This window comes from Sus scrofa, chromosome X, assembly GCF_000003025.6.
Source record: "Sus scrofa isolate TJ Tabasco breed Duroc chromosome X, Sscrofa11.1, whole genome shotgun sequence".
Classification (NCBI taxonomy): domain Eukaryota; kingdom Metazoa; phylum Chordata; class Mammalia; order Artiodactyla; family Suidae; genus Sus; species Sus scrofa.
In genome coordinates, this window is record NC_010461.5 from 98,256,175 (window position 1) to 98,278,339 (window position 22,165).

At 41.5% G+C, this 22,165-nt stretch overlaps 1 protein-coding gene across 3 annotated transcripts in view; it reads right to left on the reverse strand.

Annotated features, from left to right (window-relative positions):
* Positions 1-20,665, reverse strand: part of NKAP (NFKB activating protein) — a 43,336-nt gene extending 22,671 nt beyond the window's left edge. For 2 of the 3 annotated variants that reach the window (XR_002340533.1, XM_021079468.1), the window contains exons 1-9: positions 20,104-20,665; positions 16,425-16,505; positions 11,934-12,004; positions 11,603-11,743; positions 9,153-9,216; positions 7,201-7,310; positions 7,028-7,103; positions 5,901-6,050; positions 488-658 (exon numbers count right to left, since the gene is read on the reverse strand). Coding sequence is in view for 2 of the 3 variants with exons in the window: in XM_021079468.1 (XP_020935127.1) it covers positions 488-658; positions 5,901-6,050; positions 7,028-7,103; positions 7,201-7,310; positions 9,153-9,216; positions 11,603-11,743; positions 11,934-12,004; positions 16,425-16,505; positions 20,104-20,489 (1,250 nt within the window). In the remaining variant the exon portion in view is untranslated. 3 annotated transcript variants of the gene reach the window in all.

The window sequence follows — 22,165 nt, forward strand, 5'->3', positions numbered from 1 at the left end:
GTTGGGTGGGGGAGGGCACAAAGTAGAGCTAAGGGCAGCACAACGTAGAGCACAAGGCAGAGCTATGGTGTGAGAGTTAAGTGTCTCATCTCACCAGCACTCTCTCAATGCCACCTCCCCCAACACAGGAGAATTTCACAGTAGAATTTGGATTTTTTTTTTTTTGGCCATGCCTGTGGCATGCAAAATTTCCTGGGCCTGGGATCGAATCTGAGCCACAGAAGTGACAATGCCAAATCCTTAACCAGGGAACTCCATAATTTGGATTTTTAAACCAGAGAGTTGTTATGGTCAATCCAAAATAACCCAAAGAGCTTGCTAAAGATATATCAATAAGCAGCTTTTTATTGAAGGACTGAAAGAATTAAATAGAAGGCACAGTAGCACTGTAAAGCTTTTTCAGATCATGGTAATCTTTTTGTGTACATATGGAACCCAGACTTTTTTGTTGTTAAAAGTGTCTGATGAACAATCAGAAAATCCTTACTTGTCCTCTTTCCCTTTAGTTTTTCTGTATACCATCTCTCGAAAACTGGCCAGAATCTTGTTTTCTCTCTTCCGTCTCTCTTCTTGGTTAAAGGATGCAAGGGCTCTCTTCTCATCAGCACTATAGATCTGGTTCTCTTTTCGCAGTCGCACAGCCTCCATCCGGCGATGCCTGGAGAAAATTTTATTTGTGGCTTAAATTTCTCGGTAATTATTCTCATAGTGCTTCCTCACTAATCCTTTGTTAATGCAGAGTGGTCTATTTAAAAAGCTAACAAGGAGTTCCCCTCATGTCTCAGTGGTAATGAACCTGACTAGGATCCATGAGGATGTGGGTTCAATCCCTGGCCTTACTCAGTAGGTTAAAGGATCCGGTGTTGCTGTGAACTGTGGTGTAGGTCGCAGACGAGGATCGGATCTGGCATTGCTGTGGATACAGCATAGGCCGGTGGCTACAGCTCGGATTCGACCCCAGCCTGGGAATTTCCACATGTTGCGGGCATGGCCCTAAAAAGCATAAAATAAAATAAAACAAAAAGCTAACAAATAGAAAATGTTTGTGTAATGGGTTAGATTTTCAAAAGATCATTCATTTTATATGTCCTTTGATTCATTTCTGGTATTCAAATAATGATCTCTGAGCTTCTATCGATATAGTGAATGTTATTAATTTCTAATAGTAAGGGCTGAAGTCTAGTTCTGTTGTTTCCAGTAAAGCAACCAGAAATAGGCAAGTTATTAAACTTCCCAAGTGATATGGAGAATTGATAGTAGGATAGATAAGATTTAAGCTGTCATCGAGCAGGTGGAACTTCTTCAAAGTTCTAATTTATCACACAACCAAAGAACCAAGTTTAAAACTACAGTTGAATTTTGGGTGAGTTCTGTGAGTGGATTTAACTTCCTTAGAATCCAGCAGCAGCTCAAAGGAAAGAAAAAAGGTATTTTAGCACAAGGGCCAAATCAGGAAAGTATAGGGGCTAAGGCAGAGGGAAGCAGAAAACTCTTCACATCATCTTCAAAGGGTCTGCTTATTTAGAAGGAAAACTTTATGAAAATCTGCCTCTTTTATGTATATGTACCCAATCCTACACAATCAATTCAAGATGAATCTTGAACTATGCCTAGAAAAACTGAGCAAACCGAGTAAGGAGAAGAGGGGAGAATCATTTCGAGTTAGTGTGAAGGTGGGGGAGTGGCAGGACAGAAAGTCAAGGAGATGACAATGTGTCCAGGTTGCTCAGAGTACAGTGAGTAGAGTAGTTTATCTGGAAAAGAAAGTGCTATATGAACGATGATGTAATAAACATCAATGTACACATCTCCTAGTACATGGGAAAGGGTCTCCTGGTATGCAGCATGGAGTTGCTGGGTCATAATGTATGCGAATGATCAACTTTCCAAGATAACGTCAGACTGTTTTCCAAAATGGCCGTGCCAATTTACACCACCACTAGCAATACTTCAGCGATCTTGTAGATCCACATCCTCTCAAATGTTTGGTATTGTTAGAACTTTGAACCTCTATCAAATGGGTATAAAATGGTATTTCTGTATTTTTGTTTTGTTTTGCTTTTGGCTGCACCCCTGGCACATGGAAGCTCCCTGGGCCAGGGATCGAACCCGTGCCACAGCAGTGACAACACTGGATCCTTAACCCACTGTGCCACCAGGGAACTCCTATTTATGTTTTGGGGTTTTGTTTGTTTGTTTGTTTTTTGTCTTTTTAGGGCTGCACCTGTGGCATGTGGACGTTCCCAGGCCAGGGGTCAAATCAGAGCTGCAGCTGGCAGCCTACACCACAGCCATGGCAATGCCAGATCCTTTAATCCACTGAGCAAGGCCAAGGATGGAACCTGCATCCTCAGGGATACCAGTCAGATTCATTTCCGCTGAGCCATGATGGAAACTCTCTGTATGTTTTTGATTTCCATTTCCAATGATAATAAACATCTTCTTATGTATATGTAGGCCATATATTTTTTCTTCTGACAAATGCCTGTTTGGGTCATTTTTCCATTTTTCTTTCGGGTTATTTATAGGTACTATAGGTTTCTCTAGTAATCTCAATACTAACTCTTTATCAGTTGTGTGTATTACAAGATTATCCCAGCTTGGAGCTTGTCTTTTTTACTTATTTTAATCTGTCTTTTTTCTTTTTAGGGCTGCACCCATGGCATATAGAGGCTCCCAGGCTAGGGATCGAATCAAAGCTGTAGCTACCGGCCTACACCACAGCCACAGCAACGTGGGATCCAAGTAGCATCTTCAACCTACACCACAGCTCAGGCAACACCAGATCCTTAACCCACTAAGCAAGGCCAGGATCGAACCTGCATCCTTATGGATGCTAGTCAGATTTGTTTCCACTGAGCCACGATGGGAAATCCTAAGCTGTCTATTGATGAACAAGCATTCTTACCTTTTTTTTTCCTGCCAAAGCAGTGGCAGTGCCAGAGCCTTACCCTGATGAGCCAAAAGTTCTTACTTTTAGCCCAGGAAAATGTATCAATATTATTTTATGGTGAATGCATTTTCTGGGTCTTCCTTACAAAATACTTTCCCACTCCAAGATCTAATAGATAATGTTCATATTTTATACTAAGTGTTAAAATTGTTTTGAAGTTTAAGTCCTCAATCTAACTACACTGATTTTTATTTTTATTTCATTTTATTATTTTTTAAATTTATGGGTACACCCGAGGCATATGGAAGTTCCTGGGTCAGGGACTGAATCCAAGTCACAGATGTGATCTACGCCACAGCTTTGGCAACATTGGATCCTTAAACCTACCAAGCTAAGCCAGAGATCCAACCTATGCCTCCGCAGCAACCTGAGCTGCTGCAGTCAGTCTTAACCCACTGTGCCATGGCAGGAACTCCTGGGTTTTTAAATATGGTGATACAGGGCTCTACTTTCATCTTTTTCCATGTGGATAACCAATTTCTTCCTGCCCATTTACTGCCTAGTTCCTTCTTTCCCCACTTATCTGACATACCAGCTCTTTCATATAAGTTCCATACATGTCTGACTCTCCCGAATTCTGTATTTCACTCCACTGAATAATTCATTTGTTCCCTCACTCTTTATTTTTATTTATTTATTTTTAGGGCTGCACCCGTGGCATAAGGAGGTTCCCAGGCTAGGGGTCGAATCGGAGCTGCAGCTGCCAGCCTACACCACAGCCACAGCAACACAGGATCCGAGCCACATCTGTAACGTACAACACGGCTCACAGAAAGGCCAGATCCTTAACCCACTGCACTGAGTGAAGATAGGGATCGAACCACCATCCTCATGGGTTCATTACCTAGTCGGGTTGGTTACCACTGAGCCACAATGGGAACTCCCCACCCCAACCCTGTCACTCCAAAGTGCTGCAAGCTTCATAAAAAGGCGTCATGTCTGGAAAGGCAAATCACCTTCCTGCTCTTCTTCAGAAGTTAAGATGGCTATTCTTGGCCCTCTAGTCTAACCATATACATTTTAGAAACATCTCATTAAGTTTCATGAAAAACTCTGTTGTGATTTTGATTGGAAGAGCACTGAATCTAGAGATCAATCTGGGAAGAACTGACAACTTTACAATATTGCCTTCCTATTCACAAACATGGTATGTCTCCATTTATTAAAATCTTTTTTAATGTCTCTTAATAACATTTTATAGTTTTCCCTGTAAAGGTTTTGAACATCTTTTGTTAAGATTTATTGTTAAGTTCTCATGTTCTCTGATACTATCATAAATGTTTTCTTTGTATTTAATTACATTTTCTAGTTGTTTGTTGCTGGTACATAAAAATGCAATTGATTTTTGTGTATTAACCTTCTATACAACCATTTGTTAAACCTTCCTATTATCTGTAATTCATCTAAAGATTCTTCAGGATGTTCTATGTGAAAAATCATATCATTCACAAAAAATGACAGTGTTCTATCCTCCTTTATAATCTCATGCCTCCAATTTTTTTGCTTGTTTTACTGGTCCTTAGATATGTTTTCAAATGTCAGTCCTGGAGTTCCCATGGTGGCACAGCAGAAACAAATCTGACTAGGAATCATGAGGTTGCGGGTTCGATCCCTGGCCGCACTCAGTGGGTTAAGGATCCAGTGTTGCCGTGAGCTGTGGTGTAGGTCACAGACGCGGCTTGTATCTGGCACTACTGTGGCTCTGGCGTAGGCCAGCAGCTACAGCTCCGATTTGCCCCCTAGCCTGGGAACCTCCATACACCATGGGTGTGGCCCTAAAAAAAAAAAAGACAAAAGACAAAAAAAAAAAAAAAAAAAAGTCAGTCCCCAGAATCCCAAGATTCTGGAGGTGCCTCAAGGGTTCTGCAAATATTTGCCTCCATTTTCATTTAAAAAATGCTTACCCATTACTTATGAAGTTTTAAAAAAAAATCCAAAATTCAGTTTGGTCTTGGTATTGATACCATATTAGTTCACTCTCCTTGTTCTTCTTGGTACTTGGCCTTCTCTTCACAATTTTACATTCCTTTCTTCAGGCTAAACCTGATCTCTGTCATAATTCTTTTCTGCTCTTCATTCTCAGAGTCCAGAGAACTAGAGGCCACCTTCTCTGACTCCACAGAGAACCAGAGGCAAGCTCAGAAAACAGGAAATACTGTCTTATGAAAATATTTTCCTAACTACCAGAATGCCACATTCCTCATGGAGCAGTGATAAGTAACTGAATTTAAGTATATCCTCCAGAGGATAGGCTATCTGTATCAAAATGTAGACTTCGGGATGGATTAGCAATGGGATCTTGCTGTGTAGCACTGGGAACTCTGTCTAGTCACTTATGATGGAGCATGACAATGTAAGAAAATAGAATGTATACATGTATGTGTAACTGGGTCACCATGCTGTACAGTAGAAAAAAAATATATATGAATAAATGACAAAAAAAAACAGAAAAAAAAATGAACTAGAAAAGGGCATTGGAAAAACTGATTCTTTAAAGCTAAAGATACACTGAGCTGCATACTCACCTGGAATTTTAGACAACCACATTTATATCAATAAAATCAAATTTTTTTTGGCTTTTTAGGGCCGTACCTGCAGCATATGGAAGTTCCCAGGCTATGGGTTGAATCAGAGCTGCAGCTGCCAGCCTACACCACAGCAACTCAGAATCCAAGCCACATCTGCGAACTTCATCACAGCTCACAGCAACGCCAGATACTTAACCCACTGAGGGAGGCCAGGGATCGAACCCTTATCCTCATGGCAACTAGTTAGGTTTGTACGCCACTGAGCCACAACAGGAACTCTCAAATATTAAACTAATATTTATACTCTACTCTTCATTAGGAATGGTCACTTAATGAAAATCTATCACCAAAATATATTTTTGGTAGTGACAAAGGAAAAGATATAATCCTGGAAACTGACCTCAATGCCAAGCACATACCTGCTACCACTCATTACATAACCCGAGCATTCAAATGATGCAATTTCTTCACTTGTCAGGCCAATTTCACCTCTTCGTGGGATACGTTTTCCAGCTTTTACATATTCAGCCATAGCTGCACCTTCACCAGGTAACAGAGCATGGCCATAGCTACAAAGTAATACAGAATTCAGAAAAGGTTCATTACAAAAAGCTCACCATCTAAAAAGAGCACAAAAAAGCTTTCTTTCAGAAAACAGTAGAACAACAGCTGCTGGCTAGCATGCTGGAAAGCCAAACGTAAATTACTTTAATTAGGGAATGCTGCACTGTGACCTTTGTTACTAGCCCAGAAATGCAGGAATACTTTGGAAGAATAAAAGAACTGATGTTAGTGAACATATATATTCATGGTTGACAATTATGAATCAATTCTCCCTACAGGTATTGCCTGTATTGCTTCTGCCTTGAGTGAATTCCTTGTCCCTTTTTCCCTTAAAAAAAAGTAAAGAAATAATATATCTCAAATTAACATATTTCTTAGACTGATAACCAACAATAATGCTATACAGTAACAGTTATCTAGTAACTTTCATTCAAGGGGACCTTAAAAACTACCATCCCTTCATTCAATTCATTGAATGCTTCTTGAATATCTATTAAACCCAAAGGCTGTAATATAAAAATAATCTCTGTTCTTTTGTAATTTACATATCAATAAGGATATAATACCAATACAATGTAGAATACACAATATATTACACAAAAGAAAGAAAATGCTGTGAGGACTAAAGGGTTAAAAAGAGGAAGGAATCACACCTACCTGTGGCAGGAAGGTACTGGGAATCAGCACATGTTCCCTCCTTTTGAAAAGGGCTTTGAAGAATGTTAAGGATTTTAACAGGAAGAAATTGAGGGTAGTGAAGAAACCAGGGCTGGGAAAAGAAGGGAAGGCACGTTGGGGGAAGAAATGAGGTGAACGAGGCACTGTGTGGCAAAGTGCACAGTGAATACAGGGAAGTTTCAGTTCAGCTCAGTTGCAACCTGGGGTTTAAATAAGGGAGTAGAGGGAGACAAGCTTGGAAAGGTAAGTAAGGGCCATACTTTTGGGAAGATACTTTAGAGATTATAAATACACTCTTACTTACTTCAAAGGTTTATCATCTTGAGAGGCAAGTGTTTTGGGAGCCTCTGGGCCAATCAAATCAGAGGGTTCTTCAGGCTCTGTACAAAAGATGTTCAGAAACATATTCACATTTTGAATAATCAGTTAATTTAATGTTTTATCTGTTCTGTGTCAAAATCTATCAGAAGAACCTACTTGATCGATCCTTCCAGGGATTCTCCAGCAACTCTTCCTGGGACTCTTTAGAACTTGAATCGCTGGAATCTTTTCTGCTCTTCTTAGACTTCTTTTTCTTATATTTCTTCCTGTAATGATTATAATTTGATACAAATTGATTTAATATTTCCATTCTAAAGGGCATCTTATTTTCCCAAGACAATGAAAAACTGACTAAAATGATTTGGATGCTCAGCTTATTTAAACTTGTTAGAAAAGAATTTCAATTTAAAAATCTAACTTGGAGTTCCTATCATGGCGCAGCGGAAATGAATCCGACTAGGAACCATGAGGTTGCGGGTTCGATCCCTGGCCTCACTCAGCGGGTTAACGATCCAGCGTTGCCGTGAGCTGTGGTGTAGGTTGCAGACGCGGCTCGGATCCCGCGTTGCTGTGTTGCTGTGGCTCTGGCGTAGGCCGGCGGCTACAGCTCCGATTAGACCCCTAGCCTGGGAACCTCCATATGCCGCGAGAGCAGCCCAACAAATAGCAAAAAGACAAAAAAAAAAAAAAAAAAAAAGATCCCTAAAGGGAAAAATAAAATACAGTTCTCATGTTTCAGAAAGATAACAGAAATAAATAAATTTAAAAAACAGCTCTTACCAATTTGAACATCAACAATTATCAGTGTAATGGATTAAAATCTATCAAATATGTTTGAATCCTTGGGTTCATAATGATACTAAAAAAATCCAGGGAGTTCCCATCGTGGCTCAGCAGAAAAGAATTTGACTAGCATCCATGAGGCCTTGCTCAGTGGGTTAAGGAGCTAGCATTGCCATGAGCTGTGGCAGAGGTCACAGACATAGCTCGGATCCCATGTTGCTGTGGCTGTGGCGTAGACTGGCAGCTACAGCTCTGATTGGACCCCTAGCCTGGGAACCTCCATATGCCATGGTGTGGACCTAAAGAGACAAAAAAAAAATCCAACTCATTTTTTTTTTTTTGTCACACACACGGCATGCAGAAATTCCTGGGCCAGGGATTGAACCCACACCACAGCAGCAACCCAAGCAGCTGCAGGGACAATGCCAGATCCTTAACCCTCTGAGCCATGAGGAAACTCCCCCAACTCATTATTTTGAAAACTCATAAAACAAAAAAAGCAAGCAATTATTCTGCTCTTCCTATACCAACTATACTTCAGAGTAACCAAATAGTTAATGAGAGTAAGTTTCTCATATAGAATTATTCTACCTAATAAATGAAGAAAGCCAGAATTAGACTATCACCATTTTGCAATCCCCAGTGAAATAAGGGACCTAGGTAATGACTACTGATGCCTGTTGATATGACAAAAAGGGACAACCAGACATTATCTGCCTTCTAATGGAAGTATAGAGCACCACCTATGAAGTATTCCTGCCAAAAACTCAAATCTGAACCTCATCAAGGGTCTAGATCTAACTATCAATCTACAGGGAATACAAGGGACAGAAAACATGTTAAAAAGACACCATAAGAATATAACGAGCAAAATCCAACCCTAGGAAATTTGCCAGGACAAATGATTTGCAGCAAATAAAATGCAGGAACAAAAAGGGAAGTGGAACCTAACTATTTAAAGAGATGTAAGAGACATATCAACCAATCACAATTTATTCCTAATTTGAATAAAATATACCAAAAACTGCTGAGAACTGAGGAAATATTGTTAAATATTTTAGGTGTTATAATAGTATTATGGTTTTGTTTTGTTTTTATAAAGAATGCCTATCTTTTAAAGAAACTCACTGCTTTATGGATGAAATGGTATCTGGAGTTGGTTTCAAAATAATGGGGGAAAAACCAAATAATGGGGAGGGCAGCAGAGATGGCTAATGAGTTGAAAATTGTTCAAACTGGGTGATGGTTACATGGAGATCCATTATACTATTTTATGTAATTTTATATATTTGAACTTTTCCATAATAAAAACTAAAAAAACTGACGATCTGCGTTTCTTCTTCTTTTCTTTTTTCTTGGATTTCTTTGCTCTCCTTTTTGTATCTTCATCTGCAAATTAAAGCACATTATAATTAAAAAATTTTAACTCTAAAACCCTAATATTTTTAAGTAAATAAATATCTTATTCTTCTATTTGTTGTTACAGAAAAATTAATTCATTCAAACATTTATTGCTACTTATCAGGGAAATGTGCTAGGCATGGGGGTCATAGAAATTAAAGTTGTACTAAGCATTTGGTTACACCGGGTATTATTATTAATTCTATTGCATGAGATTATAGTATTGTGATTAGATAGGAAAATGTCCTTATTTTTTTTCTTTTTATGGCCACAAGTGTGGAACATGGAAGTTCATGGGCTAGGCGTCAAATTGGGGCTGCAGTTGAGGCCTTAGCCACAGCCATGGCAACATTGGATCCAAGCTGCGTCTGCAACCTACACCACAGCTTGTGGCAACACCAGATTCTTAACCCAGTGAGCAAGTCGAAGGATGGACCCTGCATCCTCATGGAGACCATGCCCGGGTCCCTAACCTGAACTTTCTTGAAGCACACAATGGGTACTAAGCCACAATGGGAACTCCATCCTTATTTTTTAGAGATGTATACAGAAAAATTCAGGGTGGCGGTATGATACTTATAATTTACTTTGAATATCTCAACAACAAAAATCCATATCTGAAGCAAATATGTCAAAATGCGACTAAATGTTAAAACTGAGTGACAAGTATATGGCATTAATTATACTATTCCCTTTACTTTTCTGAATGTTTGAGTATTTTCACAAGGTATGTATTTGGGGGATGCTTTTCAGGAGCTCAGTCTAATGGAGGAGGCAGAGGGAAGGAAGTAAGGAGAATCCGAGTGAGACGGAAGTGTGCGGTCCTTTGGGCGGACAAGGAGTCTCAAAATCAAGCTGCTTTGGGGAGGGTGGTTGACCAGGAATAGGTGACTCTTAAGCTAGTTCTTTTTAAAATCAGTTTTATTACAAAAACAACGCATGCCCATTGCTGAAATGAGTGAGCCAAGCCCCGTGCCAGGAGAGACCAGCACTGCAAGCAGACGGACTCTGTACCAAGTAACAAAGTCAAGAGAAAGGGTGTACAATCTCGAGGAGATGGAAAGTCACTCTCAGGCCACAGATGAGGGTACAGGAACGTGACAGGGGACGTGTGATGAGAGCACATCGGGGTCTGAACTTTCCCCTGCAGGCCATGGAGAGCTATGGGAGGATTTTAAGTCGGGACTGATATGCTCAGATTTGTGCTTCCAGAAAGCTCAGTCTGCAGCAGTGATGAAGAAAAGTGACAGTGAGGGCCAGGAAACTGGTGACATCAGAGGAAGGTGCGCCTAAGTGTAATCTGTCCCCAGAGGAGGCACGGGTGCCAACCATCAGCCAGGAGAGGGCACAAAAAGGTTGCTTTTTGTGATGCACTGCCCCCAGGAGGTGTCTCCCATAAATCAGCCACCAGCTCCAAGGGGGCCGTGGGCCTTAGTTTTGTTTTTCTTTTTTGGCTGCCCGGCAGCAGGTGGAGTTCCTGGGCCAGGGATCAGATCTGAGCCACAGTTGCCACCTATACCACAGCTGGGCAATGCTGGATCCTTTGAACCCACTGTACTGGGCTGAGGATCGAACCTGTGTCCTGGTGCTGCAGAGACACCACCAATCCTATTGTGCCACAGTGGGAACTCCCAGTGTGCCTTTTAGAAGTTCACACAAAGGTGCCCACCGAGTGTGAGAATCACACAGAAGAGCCGCTCTGCTGGGCTGGCACAGCCCCTATGGCCTGGTTTGGGACCACACGTCTGGCAGACTAACCCCAACTTGGCTGGGTGCCATTCGCCTTATACAGATACACACATCCAACCTGGCATCACGCTACTCAGGTCTGAATCCCAGCTGTGTGATCCTGGTTGTGGTACTTATAACCTGCCCCGGGCCTCCACTTCCTCATCTCCAAGAGGTGTCCTACTGGGACTTGTGAACTAACTAGCAATAATGCACAACAAGCACTCAACAGGGTGCCTGACACAAAGTCAGTGAGTCTTCAAAACTCTAGGCTATTACTGTTTTTAAGAACCTTCTTCTAAAATAAGCTTTGAAGGAGTTCTCATAGTGGCTCAGTGGAAACAAATCTGACTAGTATCCATGAGGACACAGGTTTGATCCCTGGCCTTGCTCAATGGGTTAAGGATCCAACGTTCCCATGAGCTGTGGTGTAGGTGCAGACGCAGCTCAGATCCGGTGTTGCTGTGGCTGTGGTGAAGGCCAGCAGCTGTAGTTCCAATTCGACCCCTAGCCTGGGAACCTCCATATGCTGCAGGCACAGCCTATAAAAGACAAAAAGATAAATAAATAAATAAAATAAAATAAGCTTTGAAGAAGTAAAACTTGTTTTCAACAAGGCTCACAGAAACGGTGTTGGCTTTCTTACCACTGGAGTCTGTATCAGAATCAGAGTCACTGTCACTATCGTCAGAATACTTTTTGTGTTTTCTTTTAGATGATTTTTTCTTTCTCCTTTTCTTGGATCTTTCTTTTGAATGACCAGACTTCTTCTTCCTCTTCTTCTCTTCTGCATAAAATACAGATTAAAAAAAACCTAACTTCTAAAGAAGTATTTCTGAACACTTATTATATTGTAATTGAAATACTGAAAAAGAATTGATGATAGGCAACTGAGGAAAAATAAAGCTTAATGTTCAACTATTTATAAACTTATTTTTTAAACATCTCAATAAAAAAGTTCTATATTTAAAAAATACCTTCTGAAGTAGAAGCTGAAGTGGTGCTTTTCTTTGGCTCTTCATCCTCTACTGGTGTATGTTCATCAGAGCTGAATTTAAAGAAAATGGTAGTAAGAGTCAGAAAAGTGATAAAATATGGACTACAGAGTATAAAAATACAAACCTAATTTTATTTTTGGCCACATCCATGGCATGTAGAAGTTCCTAGGTAAGGGATCAAACCCGCACCACAGTTGCAACCTATGCCACAGCTGCTGTAACACCAGATCCTTAACCTGCTGTGCCACATGCAAACTTCCTAGACTTAAAATTTTTCAGTAACCAATCGATTGTCTAAGAACCATTAAAAGCTAGCACGACAGTCTCTTCATGGGAAAACTGTGCCAAGCTACATGCTAGGAAAACTGGACAAGCTAAATGCAAAATAATGAAACATACCACCATCCTACACCTTACACAAAAATTAACTCAAAATGGATTAAAGACTTGAATGTAAGACCTGAAATCATAAAACCCCAGAAGAATACATAGGCAGTAAGCTCCTTGACATCAGTCTTGGCGATGATTTTTTTTGGATTCAACACCAAAAGCAAAGGTATCAAAAGCAAAAATCAGTAAGTGGGACTACATCAAACTAAAAGGCTGCACAGCAAAGAAAACCATCAACAGAGTGAAAAAGCAAACTATTGAATAGGAGAAAATATTTGCAAATCATATCCAAAATACATAAAGATTACAGACAACTCAACAGCAAAAAATACAATCTTATTAAAAAATAGACAGAGGATGGGAGTTCTGCTGTGGCTGAGTGGAAACAAATCTGACTAGTATCCATGAGGATGCGTACTTGACCCCTGGCCTCGCTCAGTGGGTTAAGGATCTGGTGTTGCTGTGAGCTGTGATGTATGTCGTAGAGGTGGCTTGGATCCTGCATTATTGTGGCTGTGGTGTAGGCCAGCTACTGCAGCTTCGATTTGCCTCCTAGCCTGGGAACTTTCATATGCTGTGGGTGCGGCCCTAAAAAGCACCAAAAAAAAAAAAAAAAAAAAGGCAGAAGATCTGAATAGACATTTTTCCAAAGAAGACACACAGATGGACAACAGGTTCATGAAAAGATGCTCAATATCACTAATCAGGGAAATGCATATCAAAACCACAATGAGACATCACTTCATACCTCTTAGGATGACTATTATTAAAAAAAACAAGGAGTTCGTGCTGTAGCATAGTGGGCTAAGAATCCAACTGCAGCGGCTTAGGTCACTGTGAGGTGTGGGTTTGATCCCAGCCAAACTGATCCCTGGCCCAGCATTGTTGCCATGGCTGCAGTGTAGGTCAAAGTTGCAGCTCAGATTCAGTCCCTAGCCTGAGAACTTCCATATGCCATAGGTGTGGCTTTTGAAAAATAAATAAATAAAAGAAAAAAGACAAGAGATAACAAGTGTTGGTGAGGATGTGGAGAAAAGGGAACACTTGTAAATTACTGGTGGGAATATAAATTAGTACAGCCATTATAAATCCAGTATGGAAATTCTTCAAGAAATAAAAATTGGGAGTTCCTGCAGTTGTGCAGTAGGTTAAGGATCCAGTATTGCCAAAGCTATGGCATAGGCTGCAGCTGAGGCTCAGATTCAATCCCTGGCCCGGGAATTTCCATATGCTAAGAGTGTGGTCAAAAAAGAAAAAGAAAAAAAAAAAAAGAACAACCACACGATCCACAATCTTACTTCTGGGTCTATACCTGAAGGAAATGAAATTAGTATTTTGAAGAGCTATCTGCACTCCAATGTTCATTACAGCACTATTCACAATAGCTAAGACAGAGAAATGACCAAATATCTACCAAGAGATGAACAGATAAAGAAACTGTGAGAAACACACACACTTGTGCACACTCACACACATACCACAGATTATCCAACCTTAAAAAAGAATGAATCCTGTCATTTTCAAAAACATGGATAGACTGTGAGGGCATCTGCTAAATGAAATAAGTCACACAGAGAAAGACAAATACCATATGATCTCACTTATATGTGAAAACTAAAAAAAAAAAAAAAAAAAAAAGAAAACTACCAATGTCATATACAGAGAATAGACTAATAGTTGCCAGAGGGCAGGGGGTGGGGGTGGTGAAGGTGAACAGTGTCAAAAAGTACACGCTTCCAGCTATAAAATAAATAAGTCATGGGGACATAATGTACAGCATGGCGACTGTAGTTAATAATACTGCATTGCAGAGTTCCTATTGTGGCGTAGTAGAAACGAATCCGATTAGGAACCATGTGGTTGCGGGTTCGATTTGATCCCTGGCCTCGCTCAGTGGGTTAAGGATCCAGCGTTGCCATGAGCTGTGGTGTAGGTCGCAGATGCGGCTTGGATCTGGCGTTGCTGTGGCTCTGGCATAGGCTGGCGGCAACAGCTCTGATTAGACCCCTAGCCTGGGAACCTCCATATGCCATGGGTGCGGCCCTAAAAAGACAAAAGACAAATAATAATAATAATACTGTGTTGCACTTGTGATGATAGATGATGGAGAATAATATGAGAAAAAGAATATATATGTGTATATATATGTATGTATGACTGGGTCACTTTGCTATTCAGCAGAAATTGACAGAACATTGTAAATCAAATTGTAAATTGTATAATAAAAAAACAAAAATCTAACAAAATTAATAATACTGTATTCAATATCTGAAAGTTGCTAAGAGAGTAGTCTGAAATTCTCATCATAAGAAAAAAAATTTTTGGAGTTCCCATTGTGGCACAGTGATTAATGAATCCGACTAGGAACCACGAGGTTGCGGGTTTGGTCCCTGGCCTTGCTCAGTGGGTTAAGGATCCGGCGTTGCCGTGAGCTGTGGTGTAGGTCGCAGACGCGGCTCGGATCCCGCGTGGCTGTGGCTGTGGTGTAGGCTGGCAGTGGCTACAGCTCCGATTAGACCCCCAGCCTGGGAAACTCCATATGTCATGGGAAGCGGCCCTAGAAATGGCAAAAAGACAAAAAAAAAAAAAAATGTAACTATGTATGGTAACAGATGTTAACTAGATTTATTGTGATTATTTTGCAATATATATAGATATTGAATCAGTATGTCATATGCCTGAAACTAATATAATGTTGTATGTCAATTACACCTCAATAAAAAAAATTTTAATTAAAATCAGATAGTTCTCTTGTGGCTTAGCAGGTTAAGGATTTGGCATTGTCACTTCAGCAGCTGGGGTCACTGCTGTGGCATGGGTTTGATACCTGATCCTGGAACTTCTGCATGCCAGGGGTGCAGCCAAAAGAGAAAAAAAAAAGGAACTTTCAGCTAATAACACTTTAACATCCTGTCATAAAATTCAGGTTTACCTGTCAAGCACATTGTATGAACTCAACCTAAAGAAAACACAGAGATAGAGGAGAGGGAAGAAGGAGCTTATGAATAGCACCAAAGAGGAAAAAAAAATAAGGAAAAAGAAAAAGCATAAAGCCTTCAATAATATTGGATACAGGAAACTAAACAAACCCATATCAGCATAGTCATTTAAAAAAACCCTTTGTGGAGTTCCTGATGTGGCACAGCAGAAACGAATCTGACTAGGAACCATGAGGTTGTGGGTTTGATCCCTGGTCTTGCTCAGTGGGTTAAGGATCCAGCGTTGCCATGAGCTGTGGTGTAGGTCGCAGACATGGCTAGGATCTGGCGTTGCTGTGGCTGTGGTGTAGGCCAGCGACTTCAACTCTGATTGGACCCTTAGCCTGGGAACCACTATATGCTGCAGGTGTGGCCCTAAAAGACAAAAACAAAAACCAAAAAAGCCCACAACCCTTTGTAATGCTAATGTCTAACAGGTAATCAGTTATGGGATTGAGAAAAAAAATTCAAAATAATACAAACGGTGGCCTAGTGGGTTAAGGGTCTGGCATCATCATTGCTGTGGCAAGGGTTTGATTCCTGGCCTGAGAACTTCCCCATGCCAAGGGCACGGCCAAAAAGGGAAAAAAAAAAATACACTCACACACACACACACACACACACACCACACACACACACATACTTGTTTCAACATTAAACCCTTCTATAAATAGGAAATTAGCACCCCATGAATAACAATCTAAAGAGAACAATTAAAATGCTAAAATCCACTAGGTATATGTTTTATTCCTTAGGTATATTCAATGGTTTTAAAATTTAAGAAGTAGAGGGAGTTCCCGTCATGGCGCAGCGGAAACGACTAGGAACCATGCTGTGGCTCTGGCATAGGCTGGAGGCTACAGCTCCGATTAGACCCCTAGCCTGGTAACCTCCATATGCTGAGGGAGCGGCCCTAGAAGAGGCAAAATAAATAAATAAATAAATAAATAAATAAATAAAACTTAAGACGTAGAATAGCATAAATCACAAGAAAGAGGGGGGAAAGTGACCTGTACTTAAGTTCTGCACTTAAAAATTTTGACAATATATTCTAGATTTAAACAAATATTACATTTTAAAAATATATTTTAAAATCACTTACTCTGGTTCTGGATTCTTTGGAGAAAGTCCCCATACTTCAGGAGCTCCAAGTTCTCCAATCCTCTCTCTCTCACTTAATCTCCTAGAACAGACAGGAAAGTAAATTATAACTCCATGGCTAAACTGTTTCCTAAATACATAATAAAATTCAAAGGAGTCCAGTTAAAACCTATTTTCTCTTTACACTTTAAACTTTAATAGGAGTTCCCGTCGTGGCTCAGTGGTTAACGAATCCGACTAGGAACCATGAAGTTGCGGGTTCAGTCCCTGCCCTTGCTCAGTGGGTTAAGGATCTGGCGTTGCCGTGAGCTGTGGTGTAGGTTGCAGATGCGGCTCGGATCCCGAGTTGCTGTGGCTCTGGCGTAGGCCGGCGGCTACAGCTCCGATTCGACCCCTAGCCTGGGAACCTCCATATGCCGTGGGAGCAGCCCTAGAAACGACAAAAAAAAAAAAAAAAAAAAAGACAGGTCTAGCTATGCATACACACACACACACACCACACACACACACACACACACACAGACCTTCTTAAAAAAATAAAAAATAAAATAAACTTTAATAAAAATTTGGTATACTCAACACTTAGGATCTGATGTTCTAATAGAACCATCAAATGGTACAGACTACAGACGGCCAGACAGGCTGGGCCACAAATGCAGCCTGGGAAGCTGTCAAGTGCAACCCTTTCACTGCTCACATGACATAGCCCCTAACTGCTCATTTCATCTTCTGCAATATGTCCCAGAAACAGTCTCACATTTGGAAATCATTTCCTTGGTTTATGCATATTAACGAAAGTAAAGAGAAGTCTCTACTTTGATATGGTCAAACCTGCTTTCAGAAACTCAGCAATCAATGAAGAAAATAAAAAATGAAGCATTAGGAGTTAATGTTGTGGCGCAGAGGAAATGAATTCGACTAGGAACAATGAGGTTGTGGGTTCGATCCCTGGCCTCGCTTGGTGGGTTAAGGATCTGGCGTTGCTGTGAGCTGTGGTGTAGGTCGCTGACACAGCTCGGATCTGGTGTTGCTGTGGCTCTGGCATGGGCCAGAGGCTACAGCTCTGATTCGACCCCTAGCCTGGGAACTCCATATGCTGCAGGTGCAGCCTTAAAAAGAAAAACTAAATAAATAAACAAAAATTAAAAAAATTAAAAACAGGAGTTCCCGTCGTGGCTCAGCAATTAACAAATCCGCCTAGTATCCATGAGGACTCGGGTTTGATCCCTGGCCCTGCTTAATGGGTTAAGGATCTGGTGTTGCTATGAGCTGTGGTGTAGGATGCAGACATGACTCGGATCCTGTGTTGCTGTGGCTGTGGTGTAGGCCGGCAGCTACAACTCCTATTCAACCCCTCACCTGGGAACCTCCATATGCCGCAGGTGTAGCCCTAAAAAGCAAAAAAATAGTAACAAAAATAAAATTTTAAAAAAATTAAAAAATAAAAAACAAAAAAACCTGCAGTTTCCTGGTGGCCCAGGAGTCAGTGTTGTCACTGCTGTGACTCAGGTTTGATCCCAGGTTTAATAGAAAATCTAAAAGGAGATATACTTACAGCCAAACTTCATATATATACATACAGGAGGAACAATCCTGGACTGGTTGTAAAGAGCAAGCAGTCAAGTTCGCTTCCCTGCTGCCACCAGACTTCACCTGTACTCTGTAACTATTTATCTTCTAAATGTACAGATGCAAATTTCATCCAAGAAATTCTGACATCTGTTGATGAGTAATATCTAATAAGGAAGCTGTACACTTTCTGATCAACGCAAACTTTCTAAAAATTTTAATTTGTGGAGGTTGGTCTCCAACATAGCTCAGGACTGTTTTTACTGTTTTTATTCCCATGCACAAAACCCTAATAGCTAACACTTAAGGACTATTTATTATGTCCCAGGCACTAAATTATCATAACTCCAAAAGCTTTTGTGCTAATTTTATTCCCTTTTAAATGGTGAAGATAGGAGTTCCCATCCTGGTGCAGTGGAAACGAATCCGACTAGGGATCATGAGGTTGCGGGTTCGATCCCTAGCATTGCTCAGTGGGTTAAGGATGTGGCATTGCTGTGAGCTATGGTGAAGGTTGAAGACACAGCTCAGATATGGCATTGTTTCGGCTCTGGCATAGGCCAGCAGCAACAGCTCCAATTAGATCCCTAGCCTGGGAACCTCCATATGATGCAGCTGCGGCCCTAAAAAAAAGACAAAAGATGAAAAAAAAAATGGTGAAGATATGAAACTCAGAGAGGTTAAGTAACTTGCCCAAGGTTACACAACTATTAAGTAGCAAAGGACAGCTTCAAACTCAAGCAGTCTGATTCTGGAGCCTGTCCTCTTCATCACTATGCTTTACTACCTCCCACTCCTGGAAGAAAAAGATTCATGATGACACCTCCCACCTGTTAGAACCTTAACCTGCCCCTCAATGCCTGTTATACCTAAAAAAAAATTTAACACATATAGCATGGTAAAGTTCTCAGCACAGTGCCTGACACACAATTTAACACTCAACAAGCATTAGATATTAAGACTTACAGGGAGTTCCCATCGTGGCACAGTGGAAATGAATCGGACTCGTATCTATGAGGATGTGGGTTCTATCCCTGGCCTTGCTTAGTGGGTTCAGGATCTGGCATTGCCATGAGCTATGGTGTAGGTCACAGACACGGCTCAGATCCTGTGTTGCTGTGACATAGGTCAGCAGCTATAGCTCTGATTCTACCCCTAGCCTGGGAACTTCCTTATGCCACAGATGCGGCCCTAAAAAGCAAACAAAAAACAAACTTACAAAGCATATAATAACTATAAATGAAGTAAATTTAAAAAATTAACAAATTAAAATTGTGAATTACTATACTGTACACCTGTAACATATAACACTGCATATCGACTATACTTCAAATTTTAAAAAGTAAAAATTTTTAAAAATTACAAAGTAATAATTATAAATCTTTTCATTTCTCCTTCTTAAACTATTCATTTTTCCACTCCAGTATTCACTCTCATTAGAGGAGATCTGATCTCACCCTGACCTCATTTTTCATGGTCAAGATTGAGACCACTTAACAAGACCTTTCTCAATGTAGCCCAATCTACAGTTTAGCAGATCACTTTTCCTACATTTATTCAATCATCTTGTTTCGGAGATTTTCCTCCCGTCCAATTTAAACCTTTCATCTCAACCCTTCCCAAATCGCTAGAAAACAATTCCACTCACTAATCCTGTTATCATCTCAAACCTGTCTGACCATTCAACAAGCGATGATTGCGCGCCTATAAAGTGCTAGGCACTGTGAATTTTGTGATCAATAAAACCGTGCTCCTCCTTTCAGTCTAGTGGGGAATGAAAACATGCTCAAGAACGATAACAATACCACCAAGAAAATGCTACAATTCCGGTAGGTCTGAAGCTCTTGGCTATATCCGCTACAAGCCAGGAGGCAAAAAGAGGGTAGCAGGAGACCAGGGCACTAAGTGAAGGGGTCTGAGGATAAGTGAAAACCTAAGGGCAGAAAAGGGGGGATTAGGCGTTATCATGGGTCGACTGAAGGAAGAGATGAAAATGGGCGCAAGCCAGGGAGAGCGAGCAAGATGGGAATAGTCGGGAGCGGAATGAACGATAAATCCGACTCTGAAGGCTGGTGGGCTCGGGAAAGAAAAGGTGCGTTCGTTTCACTCACTTCTGCCGCAGGCTCTCCTCCCTCTCCTTGTCCAGGAGGCTAGGCCATGGCTTGTCACTGCCGTAGGGGCGTGAGTAGCCGCCATAATAGGCGGACGAGGCAGAAGCGAAAGGGGCGCCCCGCGGAGCCGAGGGCCGCTCTCGAGAGCGTGACCGAGAACGGGATCTGTAGGACTGGTTTCTGGAGCCTTGGCTGGGGCCACTCGACTGATGGCTAAGGCCATTCCGGTCCCCGGACCGAGAGCAAGAGTGCGAGCGAGAGCGGCGGCCCCGCGGGGAGCGAGAGGATTTGCTGCAAGGCTTAGGGCTCTTCGACGAACTGCGACGCTTCCCCCCGGAACCTGAGGCCTCCCACTCTGGGCTGCGGGAGCCAGACACCGGAGCCATCGCTGCCACTGGTTCCCCGAAGCCGTGGGAGAAGGGGGCGCTCTCGCGAGCCGGGGAAGATCTTGGTTGCCTTGGCTCCCAGGACCCGCGGCCGCGCCACCACCCGAACCTGAGGAAACCTTGGAAACAGTTCCGGGTACGTCGGCAAATTCCGTCCCCGGACCGAGGCAGGCCTGTTACCGATGGGACGGCGATGTGTGTGTCTATATAAAGAAGCCGGTGGAGCAACTCCATAGGTTCATCCTTCTGGTTCCTAGTGGGGCTGCTTAAATCTAAGCCTACTGGAGACTTGGTACTAAGTTCAGCCTCCAGTTGAAATACCTGAAGGGACGGACGACAGGTCGAAGGACACATGTCACTGAGCGGCCGTGTGAACAGTAAATCCGGTGTAAATAAATAAATATGTGTATGTGGAATGTGTGTGTGTGTGTGTGTGTGTGTGTGTGTGCGCGCATAGAATTCATCTAAACTGGTGGAGAGTATAGTGCCTAAGCCCCGTATTACCTAGTTAGCTTAGAGGGAACAAAATATGTATTAATGATTTGAGCCCGATACTTTTTTTTTTTTTTGCTGCACCCCGCCCCCCAGCCCCCGTGGCATGTGGAAGTTCCTGGGCCAGGGATCGAACCTGCGCTTCAGTTTCGACCTACGCCACAGCTGCAGGCAACGTGGGATCTTCATACATTCTAATTAGGTTCGCAGCACAGTATTTATCCCCCAGCCATCCATCACCACCAATGTGCTCCAGCAAAAGGAATTAATAACCCTCTCCTTGCCTAGCTCCTTAAACTGGTCCCATCAAATATGAGGACAAAAAAATGTTGGGCTACCATTTCAGTAAACAACCAATGTTCCCCACCATCAAGTCATCAGCCGCTGCAGTCTGGACCCCTCCCTGCCCCTGAAGGGAATCCAGGATGTTGAAAAAAAAAAAAAAAAAACCAGGATACTGGGACTAAATAGTTAAGATGCATATCTAAGGGATACTTTCTTTTTTATTTAAAAATATAATTCATTTACAATGTTCTGCCAATTTCTGTTGTACAGTAAAGTGACCCAGTTATACATATATTTACATTCTTTTTCTCACATTATCCTCCATCATGTTCCATCACAGTGATAGAGTTCCCTGGGCTATACAGCAGGATCTTATTACTTATCCACTCCAAATGCTATATAGTTTGCATCTGCTAGCCCCAAATTCCTAGTCCATCCCACTCCCTCCCTAAGGATTAATATCAATGAGCACAGACTCTGGCATCTTCCCATACAGAGAAAAGCCCTAACATCATTAACTTCAGATAACTTTTTTTGTGATTAGCAATAATCTTTTGATGCCAAACTACTTTTTTTTTTTTTTCAGCAAAACTCCTATATATCCTGGCTCCTCCCTTACGTCTTTGGAACAGTTCCTCTGAGCAACCTAAGAGGCTGTGTCCGGGCTATAGTCCTCAGTAAAGTCCCTGAATGAAACATAACTGGCAGCTTTTAGGTTGTGCCTTTTTCTTCCGTCTCCATATGATAGCTCAACAATACATGGTTACTGGTCATTGTTTCTATTCATTTTATACTGTTTTTATTTTTTGTCTTTTGTCCTTTTAGGTCCGCACCGGTGACATATGAAGGTTCCCAGGCTAGGGGTCTAACCGGAGCTGTTGCTGCCAGCCTACGCCAGA